At 34.0% G+C, this 16530-nt stretch overlaps 1 protein-coding gene across 1 annotated transcript in view; it reads right to left on the bottom strand.

Annotated features, from left to right (window-relative positions):
* Positions 1–2473: 2473 nt before the first annotated feature.
* The window catches only part of MDGA2 (MAM domain containing glycosylphosphatidylinositol anchor 2), a 777847-nt gene continuing 763790 nt past the window's right edge, over positions 2474–16530 (bottom strand). Inside the window, exons 15-17 of the mRNA XM_057722267.1 lie at positions 15669–15799; positions 5439–5544; positions 2474–2729 (exon numbers count right to left, since the gene is read on the bottom strand). Of these exons, the coding sequence (XP_057578250.1) occupies positions 2641–2729; positions 5439–5544; positions 15669–15799 (326 nt within the window). The 3' untranslated portion in view covers positions 2474–2640. The remainder of the gene's footprint in view (positions 2730–5438; positions 5545–15668; positions 15800–16530) is intronic.

Here is a 16530-nt window from a genome sequence, read left to right on the forward strand (position 1 = left end):
TAGAACTGTAACTTTTGCTTAGAGCAGTTTTTTTGTGCAGGGTTACTAAGGAGAAAAGACTTGATTATTTTCCTAGAAAGGACACATGTATACTCAAATATTCTGAATGTAGATTTTTTTTGTTTTGTTTTTTGCAAAAGCCTCACTCAAATAAAGATCAAGGAAAGAAGGTGGCAATGAGTTAAGCCTCTCTTTCAATCTAGAGCACTTTTATTGATATTATCAGAAATGAGTATGCAGAAAATCAATTTAAAAATATGATCTGCTAATATGGGGGAGTGGAAAGAAGTGGTTAGTTGGCACATAAAATGGAAGTCAAGGTGAAGGGAGATTTAGTAAATATTAAGCCAAGTACCTCAAATATTGTTTACTTTACTCTCTTTGGTTTGATAAAATAGATGGGTGACTATAATTTTGAAATTTTTTCAATATGCCTGATTTGTTCAAATACGTTATAAAAATCATTTGTTTATTCTGCTTCATTTAAAGAACTTGGGTTAGCTCAATTCTATCACTACCTGAATATTCTGACTGGTCCCCTCTTTAACTGAAAATACACATTAAATTCCAAGTTCATATTTGTTTCGTATTTTACTTTCAAAAGTTTGACTTCTTTTTACATGTATTACAAATAAGGGAGAGTACATCAGAGATTTCCTATCACAATTTCTTCCTGCAGACATTACAGTATATGAAGCACTGAAGATTTATCCCATGGGAACATAACCAATAAATTGTATAACTAGTCTCATTTTGGTGATACGTGAACATCGTTCAACAAACACACATACTGCTTTTCATACCTTACCTGGAAAGAGGCTTTATTGAACATAGCTGCAAAATTATCTTTTAAGTTGAATTACTGAATGTGCACAAACATTTCTACAGAATTTTTTTTAGAAAATCAAGCTTTGTCATTTTTCCACTACATTTTGTTGTGCTTTATATTAATATTTGCAAATGTTATAATTTAATACTTATATCCCAATTACTTGCATAATCAGTTTTTTTTTTTTTAATCCTGGGGTGTTGAAAGAACATATAATAATAATATTCTTCTTTAGACAAAAGTCTTTTTAAATGAAGGTAAAAGCTGAGATAATTTAAGGAAAAAGATCTTCAAATTTTCATAACCAACAGGTTTAAGTGAAATTTACAATGCATTGGAAAACTGGCTGGTTAAAGGTATGATTTGTCCTCAGGTAGCTCAAAATCATTTTTACAGGTTTTTTTTTTTTTGTAAAAGTGTTTTTTAACCTTGGTAAAATAATAAAATAATATTTCACAATTTGCACAGAGTCTGACTAAAGGGCAGAGGCATATTACCCTCAGTGTTTAGAATAAAGCCAGATTTTTCAGGCCCAGTTCCGCTGTAGAGTTTGTATGCACTGCAATCACAAACATTTTCTTGTTCCCTCTAAAGCTAGGGCCAATTTCATTTCAAATGGAGGTTAGAGTAAAAAAATCACTCTTGTGTTTTACCACCTTCTGCGCTAAGTATTATCTTAACAACCTTTTGCTCTGGTTGACCCATTTAATAACCTGGAAGAAAAAAGTGTTGCTCCCATGTCTGGTCTCAATGGAAGTTATTTTCTAATGGACAATAAGCCGAAAGGCCATGGCTGTCTAGGAGGTCAAACAACAAATATCTCGTCTGCATGGGCTTACGCAGCAGCTTCGGTCCTTTCTTCTTCAGAAGCGGCTTTGTTGTCATGCCTGTAATTTGCACATTTAGGCTCTGTAGTTTGTTTATAAAATAGTTTTACACAAACCACTCTCAGCAGTGCAAGCTTCTGAGTTGAAAATTATTCAGGCTTGTTTCATTGAAGGCACTTGGTTTCCATGGCAATTTATAAAAGATGGTGGTTTGGTTTCTTCGTTGGAACAGATGACTTAGTTTGGGTGTTCAAGTGGCCGCAAGCAAACTCCGATAAGCCTGTGTAATATGTAAGCCCAGGTTTACCATCCTGGATAGTAGTGCATGCAAAAAGAGACAGCATACAGTTATCTAGCTTAGCCACGGGAGGAAAACAAATAATAATAATAAAGGTGGGATGGGGATAAGGTGGGGAGGAAGAAGAATGTTTTAAATAATTCTGAGTTCGGGTTATTTTCAAGGAAGGGTAACAACCAAAGGTAAAAGGGCCTACATTTATTTAATTCTCTATGCAAAACCTTCTCGAAAGGAAAATAAATGCCAGCTCTTCACGTACCCTGTTTACAGTGAGGTTTTTGTTGGCAGGCCATTAGGTTTCCATGGTAACAAGCAAACTATTCATTTGAAACAAAACCAGCCATGACTTTGTGCTTTGACAAGGATTTCTATTAGCTCTTTTTTTTTTTTTCCAAGTTCAACCAGATGACCAGATGACACTGTAATCTTTTTAGCCACAAAAGCACCTGAAGGTCTCTTCTCTACTCAGGTCAAGATTTTCTTTTATTTGTAGTGCGGAATAAGTTATATTTCCATGATGTCTTTTTATCCCCAGTGCTTAAAAAATTTTGTTTTTATTATTTTATTTTTGAGTCAGTAGTCAGTGGAGGAATCTTTGGTAGTTTGTTTTTTCAGTGTCCATTTACAAAGACTCTTTCTTCATGCCAGTGCCTGGTGAATCTTTTATAGCCTCTGCCAGGGTAAGGTCACCTTCGAGGACTTAAGATAGAGAAGAGGACAATAACTGGAAAAAGCCATAAATGTACTAAAATTCCAACAGCACCATCAACGGAATCTAAAGACAAGGGAAATAAATGCCAAGAAACAAATGAAAAAGGAGAATAAGTATTCCACGCAGCTACCAATACAACTTCGGTGAACTAATGAAACAATTTTAGTATATGGAAGATATTTTTGGAAAACATTTGTTTTTTGGTTTGTTTTCTCTATCAGCCTCATTTCCAAGACAAGCGAAAAGGAAAATAACTTGACTATACGGTGAGGCATCTGATAAAATTAAAATATTTTCAGATTTTAAATTGATATGATATGGTGTGAAAACCCGTTTGTGCGTTTGTGGCCGAGCTCGACTTCAGCGTTCTGCTAGCCACATGAAGGCATGCACACAGAGAGGAAATTCTCAAAAACTGAAAAGGTCAGCTTTTTTTTTTTTTAAGCTTCCAGAAGTGTTGAAGCTTAAACACCGAGAGAAAAACTGCTCTTTATGAAAACTAGGTAGGGATCGTTATGGGTAGAGAAATTAACTCTTGCAAACAGTGGATTATATATATTTAGGTTGGTCTATTATCTATAAATTGGGTAAACAGTGCTCTCCTTAGTGTAATTTTTAAAAGTGCTATGAAGTCCATTCTAACTAAAAAATCCCTTTTACCAATCTGCCTTGAGATTCTTACTGTAGCTGGTATTTCAAGTAAACTTCATGTCCAGATGGTACCTCTTAGAATGTATAGCTTACCTAGGAGGACTAACGTAGGCAGACTCAATTCATTAACCTGCCATGAGTCACAAAAAGGCTCTCACCTGGTGCGAGCTGAGTTTTGAAAATAAATACGTTTACTACCTGAGAGCGGTTGGGCGCCTCAGCAGTTAGGAAGAGGCCTTTGGCCTCCAAGTTGGTTTGCACTTAGAATTAACATTAATTTAATATTCATCCCATACTGTTTATCAAATTGAACTTAATAAGTGATAAAGAGATACAAAGGTAACAGAATATTTCCTCATGCCAAAGAAAATTTTTCTGTCCAATTAGAATTATTTGTTTCCTCTGATTTACGGAGGCTAAATAAAAATACCTCCAATAAGCATAGATAGATTTCACTTAAAATAGTCACACATTTTTCTGGATTTAATAGTTTAAGAGAAGACAACTGATTATGAAAACATTCTGTTGCATAATAATAAAGTGCCTATGGGTTTTCATAGTCATTTTGATAAGAACAGAGTAAAGAGATCTATCACTTTGCCTCTTGCTGAATTCCTTCTGCACTGAGACATAAAGGACCACCAGGCTTCTCGGAGCCCCTGAAACCACGTCTATCCGTTTCAATTTCACTGTGGCTACATTTCTGCTTTCTCCTTTTGGGGGAGGAAATTATGTTCTCTTGCTTTCCTCATGTAGAGAGTTTAATGCAATTTATAATAATTTCCAGTGATTTAATCATCAAAATGTATGATTTCTGTACAAGATGGTAACCATCTTCAGTTAATATAATGTTACTGTCACTGATTCGTGTGGTGAAATTCAAAATAAATCCCTTTTTCCTCTGAGAAGAATGCTTGCTTTTCTGTGCATTTGACAAGCCTACTTCATTTGGATATAGCTACTGGTTTTCTAAGGCAGAATCAGCCAGACACAGGGAGAGATTTTTTCTAAAATGGTTGCTTGAAATGCTAGTGCGATGACAAGAAGGTGAAAACTAGGAGCAAGATGACTTACTGTTACACACAATCTTAGGTCTTGTCTCCTAACAATGCTTAAAAATGGAGTCAAATCAGTTCGTGTGAGCGACCACTGGGTAGTTGTACAAATTTGACTTTCAGCATCCAGACTGATATAATTGCTCACTAAATATACTCAATTAACAAAGACTCTGATTTGCTCTAGACTTATACAAAGCAGATTTTCCTGCTCTTTTTTGTAAGTGCTAAATAATTGATGTTATTTGCATATATTTAGTTTGATTGAAACCTCTTTAAATGACCACAAAATTAAAGATTCCAGGTGGGACTACAAAAATCCCTTAACTGGAGGAATTTTTCGTAAGAGTAATTTCAGATTTCTCACTTTCACGTGATTAATATAATGAGGATTTTAAGAAACAGCCCAATACATAATTCTGATGCTCTTTGCATTGTTTATAATTTCTTATTTATATCTTGTTTACTAAAAGTGGATTTTTGGTGAAAAAAATACAATTTGAAGATATCATTATGCCATAATATTCAAACCAGAATAATAAATGAAGCCAAATTACTAAACAAGATTGTGATGCAAGTAGGAGATTAATTATATCAGAAAAAAATTAGGCTGCTCCATTACTTAACATATATACTAAGGCTCTTCACAATAGTGACTCTGTTAAAATGGCTGGCAAAAGTTAGACCTAGGAAATCCATTCATAAACTCAGAGGAATAAAAACAGCCATGGCTATACAAATGTGTGCTGAGTATATAGATTAACCAAATATTTTAATAAAAGTAAAAAAATCCTCTGGAATTAATAATGTAAATGTAAAATATTTTAAAATATTAATTAAAAATCAAAGTGTGCTTGCCTTATATAGACCTAAATCAAAATTCTACCATCAGATTTAATACTTTGACTTTAAAATATATTTAAAATTTTCAGGTCTCATGCACAGGAAATTTTTAAATAAACAAACTAAAACTAAATTAGCTTTAATAACATAGACAACTATGTTAGTTTCACAGTTATTACATTACTTTTACATCACACCAACTCATCCAAGAAGAGACACTTACTCTTAGTCGTTAGGTCTTGTTTTGCACATTCTCCTTCTGCAATCGATACATCATCAATGGCAATGTCACCTTCTATGCCAGGACCTCGAATACCTTCAAAAATGAGCTACAAATATGAATGAAACAAACCTAAATGTTGAGCTTTGATTTGCAGATGAATTTTTATTGAGAAATCGAGGAGCCAAACCTAAAATTGACAACAATCCTGGCATCATTTATTGTTGATGGTCTTCACAATTCTTACTTGCAAAAAACATTAACTTTCTCAACAAAACCAATAAGAGGATCTTCCTTGTATAGCAGAGTTTTCCATATTACAAGCTCTGTGTCAATTTTAAAACAAAACTAAACTTAATTGAATAACAGAATTTAAAAAAAGCTACTATTACAAATTGCATCACTTTTTGTTTTCCAGGGTAAACACATCTCACAACACTGGTTATGGCTTCCTAGAAATGGTTTATGGATGAATCAGTTCTGGGTTCATTGTGACAGTATTATGTTTACTGAAGCCCAGATCAAAGGTTTACCATCTCTGTAAAACTGTCTGATCTCTTGCAAATTCAGTAAACAAAGTCATCATATTCCCCATATCCTTTGTTTTTAAACACTTGAAGATATTTACTTATGGGTTTACTTATGTTGAGTGTTTAGTGGCAGACCTTTGAATTTCCAGTATCTAGAACAGTGGTTGGCACTGAGACTTAAGACATTACTGTTGAAAGATTAGATAATGAAATCTGTCTCCATTTATTACTAAATTCTGGATACAAGGTCAATATAAGGATAATTAGCAGATTTTTAATTTCATTTTTATAGAAATAAGACTCTTCTAAAGTTTTCTGTCTTATCTCACAATTACTCCTTGCTTCCAGTAAAACCTTTTAATTCTTTTGATACTAAAAAGTAACCTATGCATTTAGTGATTATATTCCCAGAAAAATTTCTACATACCAAGATAAAATACCTATTTTGTTCTTTCCGAAGAGAAATTAGCCTAATAAAGAGCTGTTTTCAACATCAAACTAATGTGTGCATTTTAATACAATTTCTAGCCTTATTTCATTGCAACAAATTAGGGTAGAAGTCTGTTTTTATCAATGCTAAAATTTTTGTTTTTGTTTTGTCTTTTAAAGTATCTTAGCATGACTCCTTAAAGGCAAATTTGTGGTGATTTTCAGAGAACCTTAGGCTACTTTTGTGAAGGCTACCATTGTTCTCTGATATGCCTTCATAATTTCATCAATCAAAATCTCTTAAGTAGGAGAGTAGAGGCAGTAGTTACCAACTTTTGTAATGAACCCTTTCCCCCACTTAAATATAGTCCATAAGAATATGAATAATTTTCATGATTTGATAAGAGAAAAAGATTTGAGAAGGTTTTATTATTATTGCATTTAATTTGTGTAGAGAGGTTTCCTGCTTACCTATGTTGGGTTAAGTATGTTAATAAAGAGTGTCCAAAGCCATTTCTTTGAAAAGCATCCAGTTTGCCTTGTCACTGAGGCCAGAGTTAAAATACTTAGAACCAACCCGGCAGTATACAAATTCTCCCTCCTCAGATAGAATCAGGAATGAAGCATTAATTTGGCTGCCTGGAAATGATAACTTGCATTTGACTTAGGGTGATGTTCTGAAAGGTATCTGGGTAGTGGCTAAAAAGCCCTCATAGGACTATTTAAATTACAAAAGAGAAGATTACAAAAAAAAAAAAAATCAATGGTATAAAAATTCAAGAGCACTGAATATGGAAAAGGATTAGTCATTTTAATGGCTGCAGAATAGTCCATGTTACAGATACAACAGAATTTATGTAACAAGTATGTACTGTTATTGTTAGACATTAAAATTATTTTCAGTTATTCTGAACAAGGTTGAGATGAATATATCTCATATAATTATTATACACAATTATTACATGGTTCTTTAGGGTCATACAAATTGCCCCTATCAGCAGTCTATCTGTGAGAAGGCATTGCCTTTTTTCTAACCATGGGTTTTTTAAGTATTTGGGTTTTTTTTCCTTTTTTTTTTTTTTTTTTTTTTGATATGTGCTGCTTACCTGGTAGAGAATCAATGTTAAGAGTAAATCAATGGTTATTCCCACCCCCTTCTTAGTTTCAGTCATGTGATGCTGAGTCTTCTCTCCTGAAGATAACAACATGAATGGAATGTTATCTTGGAGAAAGTCAGAACTCAAAGATTCATGCTATATGCGTCTGATTGCACAAAATCAAATATTTTCCACTTTGCCCCCAAGACTAATACTTTACTGACTGAAAGTGGAGTTGCTGTCATCACAACTTTTTCTTTTATGCAGGTATTTTAAAGCATTGAATGGAAGAAAGTGTAGATTATTGCCTCCCCATCAAGTTTTAATTCTGGAGGGCAGCAGGAATAAGAATATATTAGTCAAGAAAATGTGGTATGGTGAAAAGGAAACCTCCTCAATCACCAAGAGTTTTAATTTTAAGAGATGGAGTAGAAAGAGAAAGGGAGTAAACATTGCTTGTAGAACAGAATACAGGGTTTGCAATGTAGCCATGGCAAAGATAAGGGGATTGCATTCCAATATGATTTGTGGGGGAAGTGAGATGTTGGTGAAAAGGCTAATACGGGTAGGTTAGAATATTCTGCACCTGCTCACACTTGAAATTTAAACAGATGAAGCTGAAGTCATAATCCTTGCATTGGGAGGATGCTGGAGAGACACGCTTGAGAGTACATGGATTTTTCGCTCTTAGCTATGTAGAGGCGAGTAGACAATAAAATTATCCACAGTTTTTCTTACTTAAAGTACACAATTATTTTCACTTAGTAAGTTCCTGTTACCTGGAGATAAGTGTCAATATAAAATAATGGCATTATTTTAAAAATCAAAACTAAAATGTTTAAATCATCAAACTCATTCCTGAACTTTTCAAAACCGTTTTCCCTAGAATGATCTTGCCATTGCTCAAAGCATTTCAAAACTTCTGTTGCTGACTCGAAAGTATTAAACACTCCTACTTTTCCTATTAATTTTCTTTTTTCTTCCTTTCTTTCTGCCTCCCTGTGCAGCTTGATCAAAAACACAAGGTTGAACCCAGGCTTGTGGTAAAAACAGAAGTCTGGAAGCAGTGGGATTGTGATGGATGCTGCCACCTTTCTTTTTGGTCGGATTGAGAGGGAATCTTGGGGAGCCTTTGGCGGTAAACAGCAGAGAGTAGCCTGACTGATGGAATTTAATATGCACGTTGCCTGCCTACTGGCCACACGTTGACCGCACGTGTGTAATTGGCTGAACAGCAGAAATACAAATCAACAAAAGTTGAATTGTCATCTGTCCAGAAGGCTGCCTCTATCTAGAACATTCTTTTATATGAATACTTCATCCCTTGGTGATCCTGAATGAATGTTACAGTAATAAAAGCTGACTGATTTGTAAATCTATTATTTACAGTTATCTGCACAACTATAGATAAAACAGTGTGTCACTGAATAAAGCAGGTTGATTACTTTCCATATAGATGTAGCAGCGTTTTAGTGATTGTGTGGAAATAAATCAGAGAATTAGTAGTAGTTATTACTGGAATGATAAAAATAACTTTGACAATCAAATGCTTGGTACAGTTATAATGGGTACTTTTAATATTTATTTGAAATCTTGTGATGATAGGGAATCCAATCCAATAGGCTAGAGAAATACTGTAGCCTTCCTCAGGGTTCTATTTGAACATGAAGAAAGAAAAAGGTAATGTGCAGTGTGTTTGCTTGTTTCCTTTTAATTTCCATAGCAGCTTTGTTACTGGAAAGATATAGAATGTTTTTTAACTCATTTGACCCTCACAAAGAAATGTTTATTGTATTGTTCTGTTTATGCCTTGAACTCCAACTACAATGCTATCTGAATTATTATAACATGATTTTATAGATTCTAACAGACTTATAAATGGCTTTGAGACAAAGACCTAGAGGGATATTTTCTCCTTTATGTTGTTTTTGACTATGAGATAGATAACAGAAATAAAATGCATAGGTATTAAATTTAAATAATGTACCTTGGTCAAACTTTCAAGTGCTTTTAAAAATAAATCCTTGGTGACAAACATCTTTTTTCTCAAAGATGAGAAACTATAACAGTCCATTATAATATGATGTATCTCAACTTGGGAGATGTGATCTGTATACAATGAAAAAAGTCTGAATTATATTCACTCAGAGAAGAAATGTTCTCTAGTTTAATAGGTTAAATTATGTCATATTTTTAATGAAGTACCATCATGAGTCTGACTACTGTGACATTACAAGGAAAAGACTATGTTCCTTTCCTCTTCAATACTTCTGAAATGCATTTGGTTTAATTGCCTTGAAGAAGGAATTAATGGCACCTAGATTCTTGGGGAGAAAATGTTGACGTTTAGGTCTCTGAAAAGAGGGTTCAAATTATGCAAAACCTGTTCTTCACACACAGTCACGCTGATCTTATTTAAGATGGTTTCCCTTAACTGAAATGACAAGTTTAAAACTGTAACATTTTCACAGTGTGTGCATGCAATTCAGCAAACTTAATATGCAAGAAATACTGCCTGATCAGCAAATTAATTCCTGGTGGGTAAATGCAAGTGGGACTTTAAAAAAAAATGTATTAGAATTTCTGTATTAGAATTACACCACACAAAATTATTTCAATTCATCATTGACAGTTTCTTAAACTTATTTATAATGCTTTAAAGCAATGTAGATACAGGTGTCAAGATATATGGAGATACAGATGATGCTATGAAAGCTCATGTTCAAATATAATTTCTCAGAAAGGAGGGAAGAGCTACATGCAGCACTAATGAGTAAACGTAGACGGGAAGTCAAAGATTACAACGCGCTTCTGATAAGCTGACTTCAACATTATTGGTGCCTTCTGCAAATGTTTTCTTTCTGACAAGAGACACTGCTTCTGATCATGACTGCTAAGGCAAAGCCAAAGGCTTGGAAGGCAGTTTGCAAACTGACAGTGTACGTCACTTGGAAAAACTTCAGGATGTGAATAAATATGAAAATAGCTATTAACATGAATAATTTTACCTTTATTTTATTACTGGTTCAGCAAATAATTAAACTATCTTTTTCTCCCCCCTTCTCATCTGCAAAGAGCAGGAGAACTACTCTTTACCAGTACAGAAGAGGTTTGAAGAGAGGTAACATAATAAACCAGGTGGGTAGCCTACGCTTTTTCTCTGGAGAAACTACATAAATATTAACACTGGGTTTAACTTCACAAGACTTTGCCAGTCCAAATTGCTGGATAAATGTCAGCTGGCTGTCAAAACTTCTAATCTGAAATAATAACATGAGATTTTGACTGTTGGCAAAAACGGAAAGAACTAGATCACAGTGTGAACTGCAATTAGAAAATGTTTTCAATAGTTACTTCAGGAGCTATCACCGTGTCTATAATTGCCCTGGAATTTGGCTTAGAGGGTCAGACACATATCTACACGGGCATGCGATGTCTACTGAGGAGGACAGTATTTTCTGGATTAGTATTATTCTTAGATAAATATAAAAGGCAGCATGATGTAAGGAGAGCATTATTTCTTTTCTAATCCCTATTTAATGTTAAGGATTTGTGTGATTTAAGATAAATTGTCTCAAAACCTACTTCCAAATCTTTAAATGAGGATATAAGAATCGAAGGTCTCCAGAATTCTTTTTGCCTATAAGTAAGAAAATATAAACGCGGTCTCATAATGTCTCTATATTTTTCCCTCAGAAAACACTTGGAATGTACTGTGAAGGAAGTAAAGCATTAAAAAGGATAGTTAAATATTTTCCTTGGTGTAGGATATAAAATAAAAGTGACATTCTAAGACTAACACTATATTAATTTTACTTTTTTTGAAATTTTTCCCTAATCCTTTTGAATCCAGCAAAATATATTTTCATTATAAGCACCGATCATGCTAAATTAATTCTGCAAAAAGAGCCCCAAAAGAAATTTTAGTAGGAGAAAAATTCTATTTGCCTGAAGAAGTACTACACAATTTATTTTATTTTCAGCTAAGCAAAGTAATTGAGCACACTTTGACAAAAAACTTTGCAAGTGGTTGTTTTTAAAGGGTTTATGGATCAAACTAATTTGAAGGGATGCAACTCCAAACAAATAAAACATAAAATATGTCAATGTAACAGAGGCTCAAAATCACTTATATTTCAATTAAAATTCCAAGAGGTAAGAGATATCCTCTCCATTTGAATTAAAGACATCCTAGGATGCCACAAATCTATATTTGAATAATATTAAAACTTCTCACAACTTAATTTTTATGGTAGTATATTCCATGCAGTTTTTGCCATGCTTTTCTGGTAGGCATCACATACGAAAGCAAGATTTTTGAAAAGCTTGATAGTTTATAAATGACTTCTGAGGAAAAAAATACTTTGTCTGAAAAAAGGTGACAACAACAAGAAACTTGAAAACAAAATTAAATGTAAAAAATGGGGTAGGATGGTGCAGTTGTGTTTCCTTGAACAATCAAGATTTATGAAAGATCTTAGCCAATGGACCTAGAAATATCTCAGAGAAATAAGAACCTAGAGACCCAATATAAAAATATGATTTTATATATCTTCATTTCCCATTGGTAATTTACATAGCTTAGAAATTCATTGATTCGAAACCTTCATTTTTTGATCGGCTTCCAGCCAGGATAAAGTAGCAGACATCAGATTTATCCTCTCAACTGAAACAACCAAAAAACTGGACAAAATATGTGAAACAATGGTATTCACGACACTAGACATCAGGTAATGAAGAACAGTGCACCCTGAGTGATAGAAATCAAACAAAGCTGGCCCTACGACTGCCCTATATGGAAACAGACTATCATGAAAACAGAACAAAGGTAGAGCCTGGTAGAAAATCTGGGTTGAAGAGACAGAGCTGAGAGTCCGAGAAGTCCAAGGCAGTTAGACTATGCAGGCTAGAATACCAGCAAAGAAAGAACTGCAGAGAAAGAGACATCTGCAGAGGGTCCCCCTCAAGTATTCAGCAAAGTCCGGATCAGGACTTGTATGTGAGGCAACTAAGACCTGGGAAAGACCCAGAGGAATGTATTTAAGGTAACAGTGCCCAGGAAAACCTCATAATTCATGGGGCATTGGGTAGAGTGCTCACAAGACTTTTGCCTCTCTATTGAGAAATAATCAGCCTGGTGTCAAATACTGTTGCAGTCTCACCTAACAAATCTTAAAAACAAGAACAAAAAGTATCAAACTGTTTCCAAGTAACTAAACCACATCCACAAATAAGCTCAAGAATAAAAAAACACAAAAATATCCAGCACCTATCAGGGTAAAATTCACAATGTCTGACACCCAGTCAGACTACCAGACATGTAAAGAAGCAGGAAAATAATGACTTGTAAAGATGAGAAAACATCAATCAATCAAAACCAACCAAGAACTGGCACAGATGATATCATCAGGAGACAATGACATTAGTCAGTTATTACAGCTGGATTTCATATGTTCAAAATGTTGACTTAAGATATGGATGTACTTCTTAAAAAGCCTCAAACTGAACATATAGAGATGGCTGAGATGAAAAATACACTGAGCAGGATTGAAAGCAGATTAGACATTGCAAAAGAAATGATTAGTAAATGTGAAGACAGTAGGTTATTGTATTAGTTATGAATTGTGAAATAATTTTAGTTAAATGGTGGTCTTCCCAATTTCCTTACCACCTTATGCAAATTTCTTAAGAGTGGGCACTCTCTGTAATGACCAGTCCACTGGACTTGACCTGCTTTCCAGTTTGAGAATCACAGTCTTGGAATTCTGCAAGAACCAAACTTTCCTGGATCTCCTTCTGTACAACTCTAAAAAATACTACTTAGGATCAAGCTCCTTTTGCACGGTTCATGTCAATGATTGGTTAGTGTTCTGCGTGGTTTCACTATCTTCAATCACTATTCACATACGTACACTACCATAGTTTTAGGCATAGCACATGCAGCCTAATGACTCACAAATATTTGTCCCCAAAGTTTCGGAAAAACACATACAACAATCTTCTGCACATTTTTAAGAAGATATTCCACAGGCATTTTATAGTAACCTGTCCCAAACAGAAGTAACCATAATCATTCCTGAAGCTTGTCTCTTTTCCTCTTTTTGTTATTTAAGGTAATGGGTAAAGTTACAGGCATTACTCACGACTCGCAGGTTAGAAACTTCTTGGTCATTCATGGCTAACTTTCCAAATTGCCAACATATACATGTTCTGCTAGTTTTTATACCTAAGTACATCTTGAAATCATCCTCTTTTCTTTATACCACTTGCCTAGCTTTTCCCTTCAATATCCTTTATGTGGATTTTACTGGTTTGCTGGTCTGATTTTACCTCCTTAAATCATTTTCCATACAACAGCCCAAGTGATGTACCATGTCATCCCCTGCATAAAATCCTTCCATGACTCCCCAGTGCCTATGCTCTTGATGTTCCTCAGCCTCATCTCACATTAGTCTTTGACTTACTGTTGTGTACCAAATTGCAGATAAACGTCTGCCTGTTTCTCGGACAAATCCTGCGATGTATGACCTGCATGTCTTCGTATACTCTGCACTCTACTGCAATATTAATATTAGCCCTTTTTCTGCTTTGCGATCCCTCTCTTCAGTTCAGGTTTCACCCCATACGACAGGCTTCTCTTGACTCTCCTCTATACTCTTTTTTTGATTAGGTGTGCTCATAGAAACGTGTGTATATTTCTATTACTGCAATTATTACTGTATGTGGTGTATGTGTTTAGATGTGTATTTCCACCAATCTGAGGTAAACAATCATATTAAATCTTCATACCTAGCAATGTGCCTGGTGCACAGCAGTAGCTCAATAAGTATTTACTGAACTGTTGTCTGTGACAATAAGTGATTGTCTTGAAGGTATTCAATAGATATCTACCAAATTGATGTACATCTATAGCAATAAAGGATTATCCTGAAGGAAACATTAATATAACTAGTCCCTTAAATACTTACTGTATATGTATTTGATTTAATAATTTTGTGTTGGTAAGGCAGTGACATAGGAAGCAAATGTATGTCTAGAAGAACATCAATCTTTTAGAAAGAAAGGTTTTTGATGCCTATAGAGGTACGTACATTTTAATATTAAGGTTACTTTTATCAGTAATGCTCTGGAGTTCTGTCTTCCCAGTTTAATTTGGTTTAATGATATGTTGCCATAGATTCAACTTTCACTATTTTATTCTCCTTCATAGAAACAAAATAATTACTAGATCTATGATTTAAGTTGCTTTTATATGTTTGTAGATAATTAGCAAGACTTACTCCATTATTCTTTACCAGAGTGAATAACTGAATGCACTTTCATCATCCTGGTTAGTTTTAGAAATGCAATTTCTAAATCAAAGTCATTAGAATTTTATAGATTAGGTTATAAGAAAAGAGCTTTCCACCAATTAAAAATTGGCATAATTGAAGCTGTCTGAATTTCCATACCCTTACTAAATGCCATGAAATAATTAAGACATCCCCAGTAGAAAAAAAAAAAAAAACTCAACCTGCATATATAAAATACATATTATATAGAGTTATTAAAATCATTGAAACTACATCATTTTCTCCACTGAAATAGTTTCATGAAAAAAATGTTTATAGCCATGATGACCATTGCTATAATCATTAAAATTTTTATTATATATTTGCAGCTAAATATCTTAATCCTATCTAAGCCTTTCTTCTTTTCTATATAAAAACAAATAAAAGTAACCTTTAAAGTTCTCTGACTTTGATAATCAAAGTAATAAATTACTAAAATGACATTACCTCCAAGGACACATTTTGCTAAAGTATACAAAATTCCATCAAGTAAAATTTAAGCAGACTGAGAACTAATTATCCAGTTTCCGTTATTATAAGAACCTATGTTGTTTGTCGTCAAGAAACAAAATATACACACAGGATTTTATCGAAATGGATTACATTTCCTCCAGGCAAATCATTTGAATTCAGACAGACCCTTATTCAAACATATTACTTGATAGGTGTTAATTAATAGAAGAAAAGGGCATTTTCTCTTTATAAAACAGCTTTTAGAACTAAAGAGAAATTTAATCATGTGATTGTGATGCTTATATCAGAATTTTTGCATACTCTTATTCAAGATCTGCTTGTTTATGTTCACATGCAATAATCTATCCACAGACATGACTGTTCTTTTCTTACCTGAAATGAAGTAATTGGATATATATTAACATGTGCCTCATTCCATCGTTGTCCTTTATTCCCACTTGAAGACCACAGTGGATTCTCTATCGTTGTCTGCCCTTTCAAACGTAGATAAACATTTAAAACACCTAAAAATAACAACGAAATTTTATTTTGTATATTTGTTTTGGCTTCATATTTGTTTCTCCTTGACTGAACACTTGTAAATTATTAAAAGTGAAATTTCACAGAACACTACAGTGTCTCCTCTTCTTTTCCCCTCTCATTTCCAACTTGCTCTTAGGACACTTGGCATAGGGGGCAGGTCTCCAGAGATGATCACATCCTAATCCCTAGAACCTGCGAATGTTATCTTATATGGTAAAAGAGACTCTGCAGATGTGATTAAATTAGGAATTTTGAGATGGGAAGATTATTCCAAATAATCTGTGTCCTAAATATAATCACATATATCTTTTTTATAAGATGGAGATAGAAGAAGATTTGATAAGGAAAGAATGTCATGTGAAAGACAGAGAAGATGCAACACTGTTGGTTTTGAAAATGAAGGGAGGAGCCAAAAGCTGAATACAGGCAGCCTCTAGAGGATAGAAAAGACAAGGTGACAGATTTTCCCCTAGAGCCTTCATAAAGGAACAGGCTTGCTGACATCTTTGTTTTTGTTTTAAATTAACTTTTATTGGAGTATAGTTGCTTTACAATGTTGTGTTAGTTTCTACTGCACAGTGAAATAAATCAGCTATACATATACATAACCCCCTCTTTTTTGGATTTCTTTCCCATTTAGGTCACCACAGTGCATTAACTAGAGTTCCCTGTGCTATATAGTGTGTTCTCGTTAGTTGCCTTTTTTATATAC

The sequence above is a fragment of the Hippopotamus amphibius genome, chromosome 2 (genome assembly GCF_030028045.1).
Source record: "Hippopotamus amphibius kiboko isolate mHipAmp2 chromosome 2, mHipAmp2.hap2, whole genome shotgun sequence".
Classification (NCBI taxonomy): Eukaryota; Metazoa; Chordata; class Mammalia; order Artiodactyla; family Hippopotamidae; genus Hippopotamus; species Hippopotamus amphibius.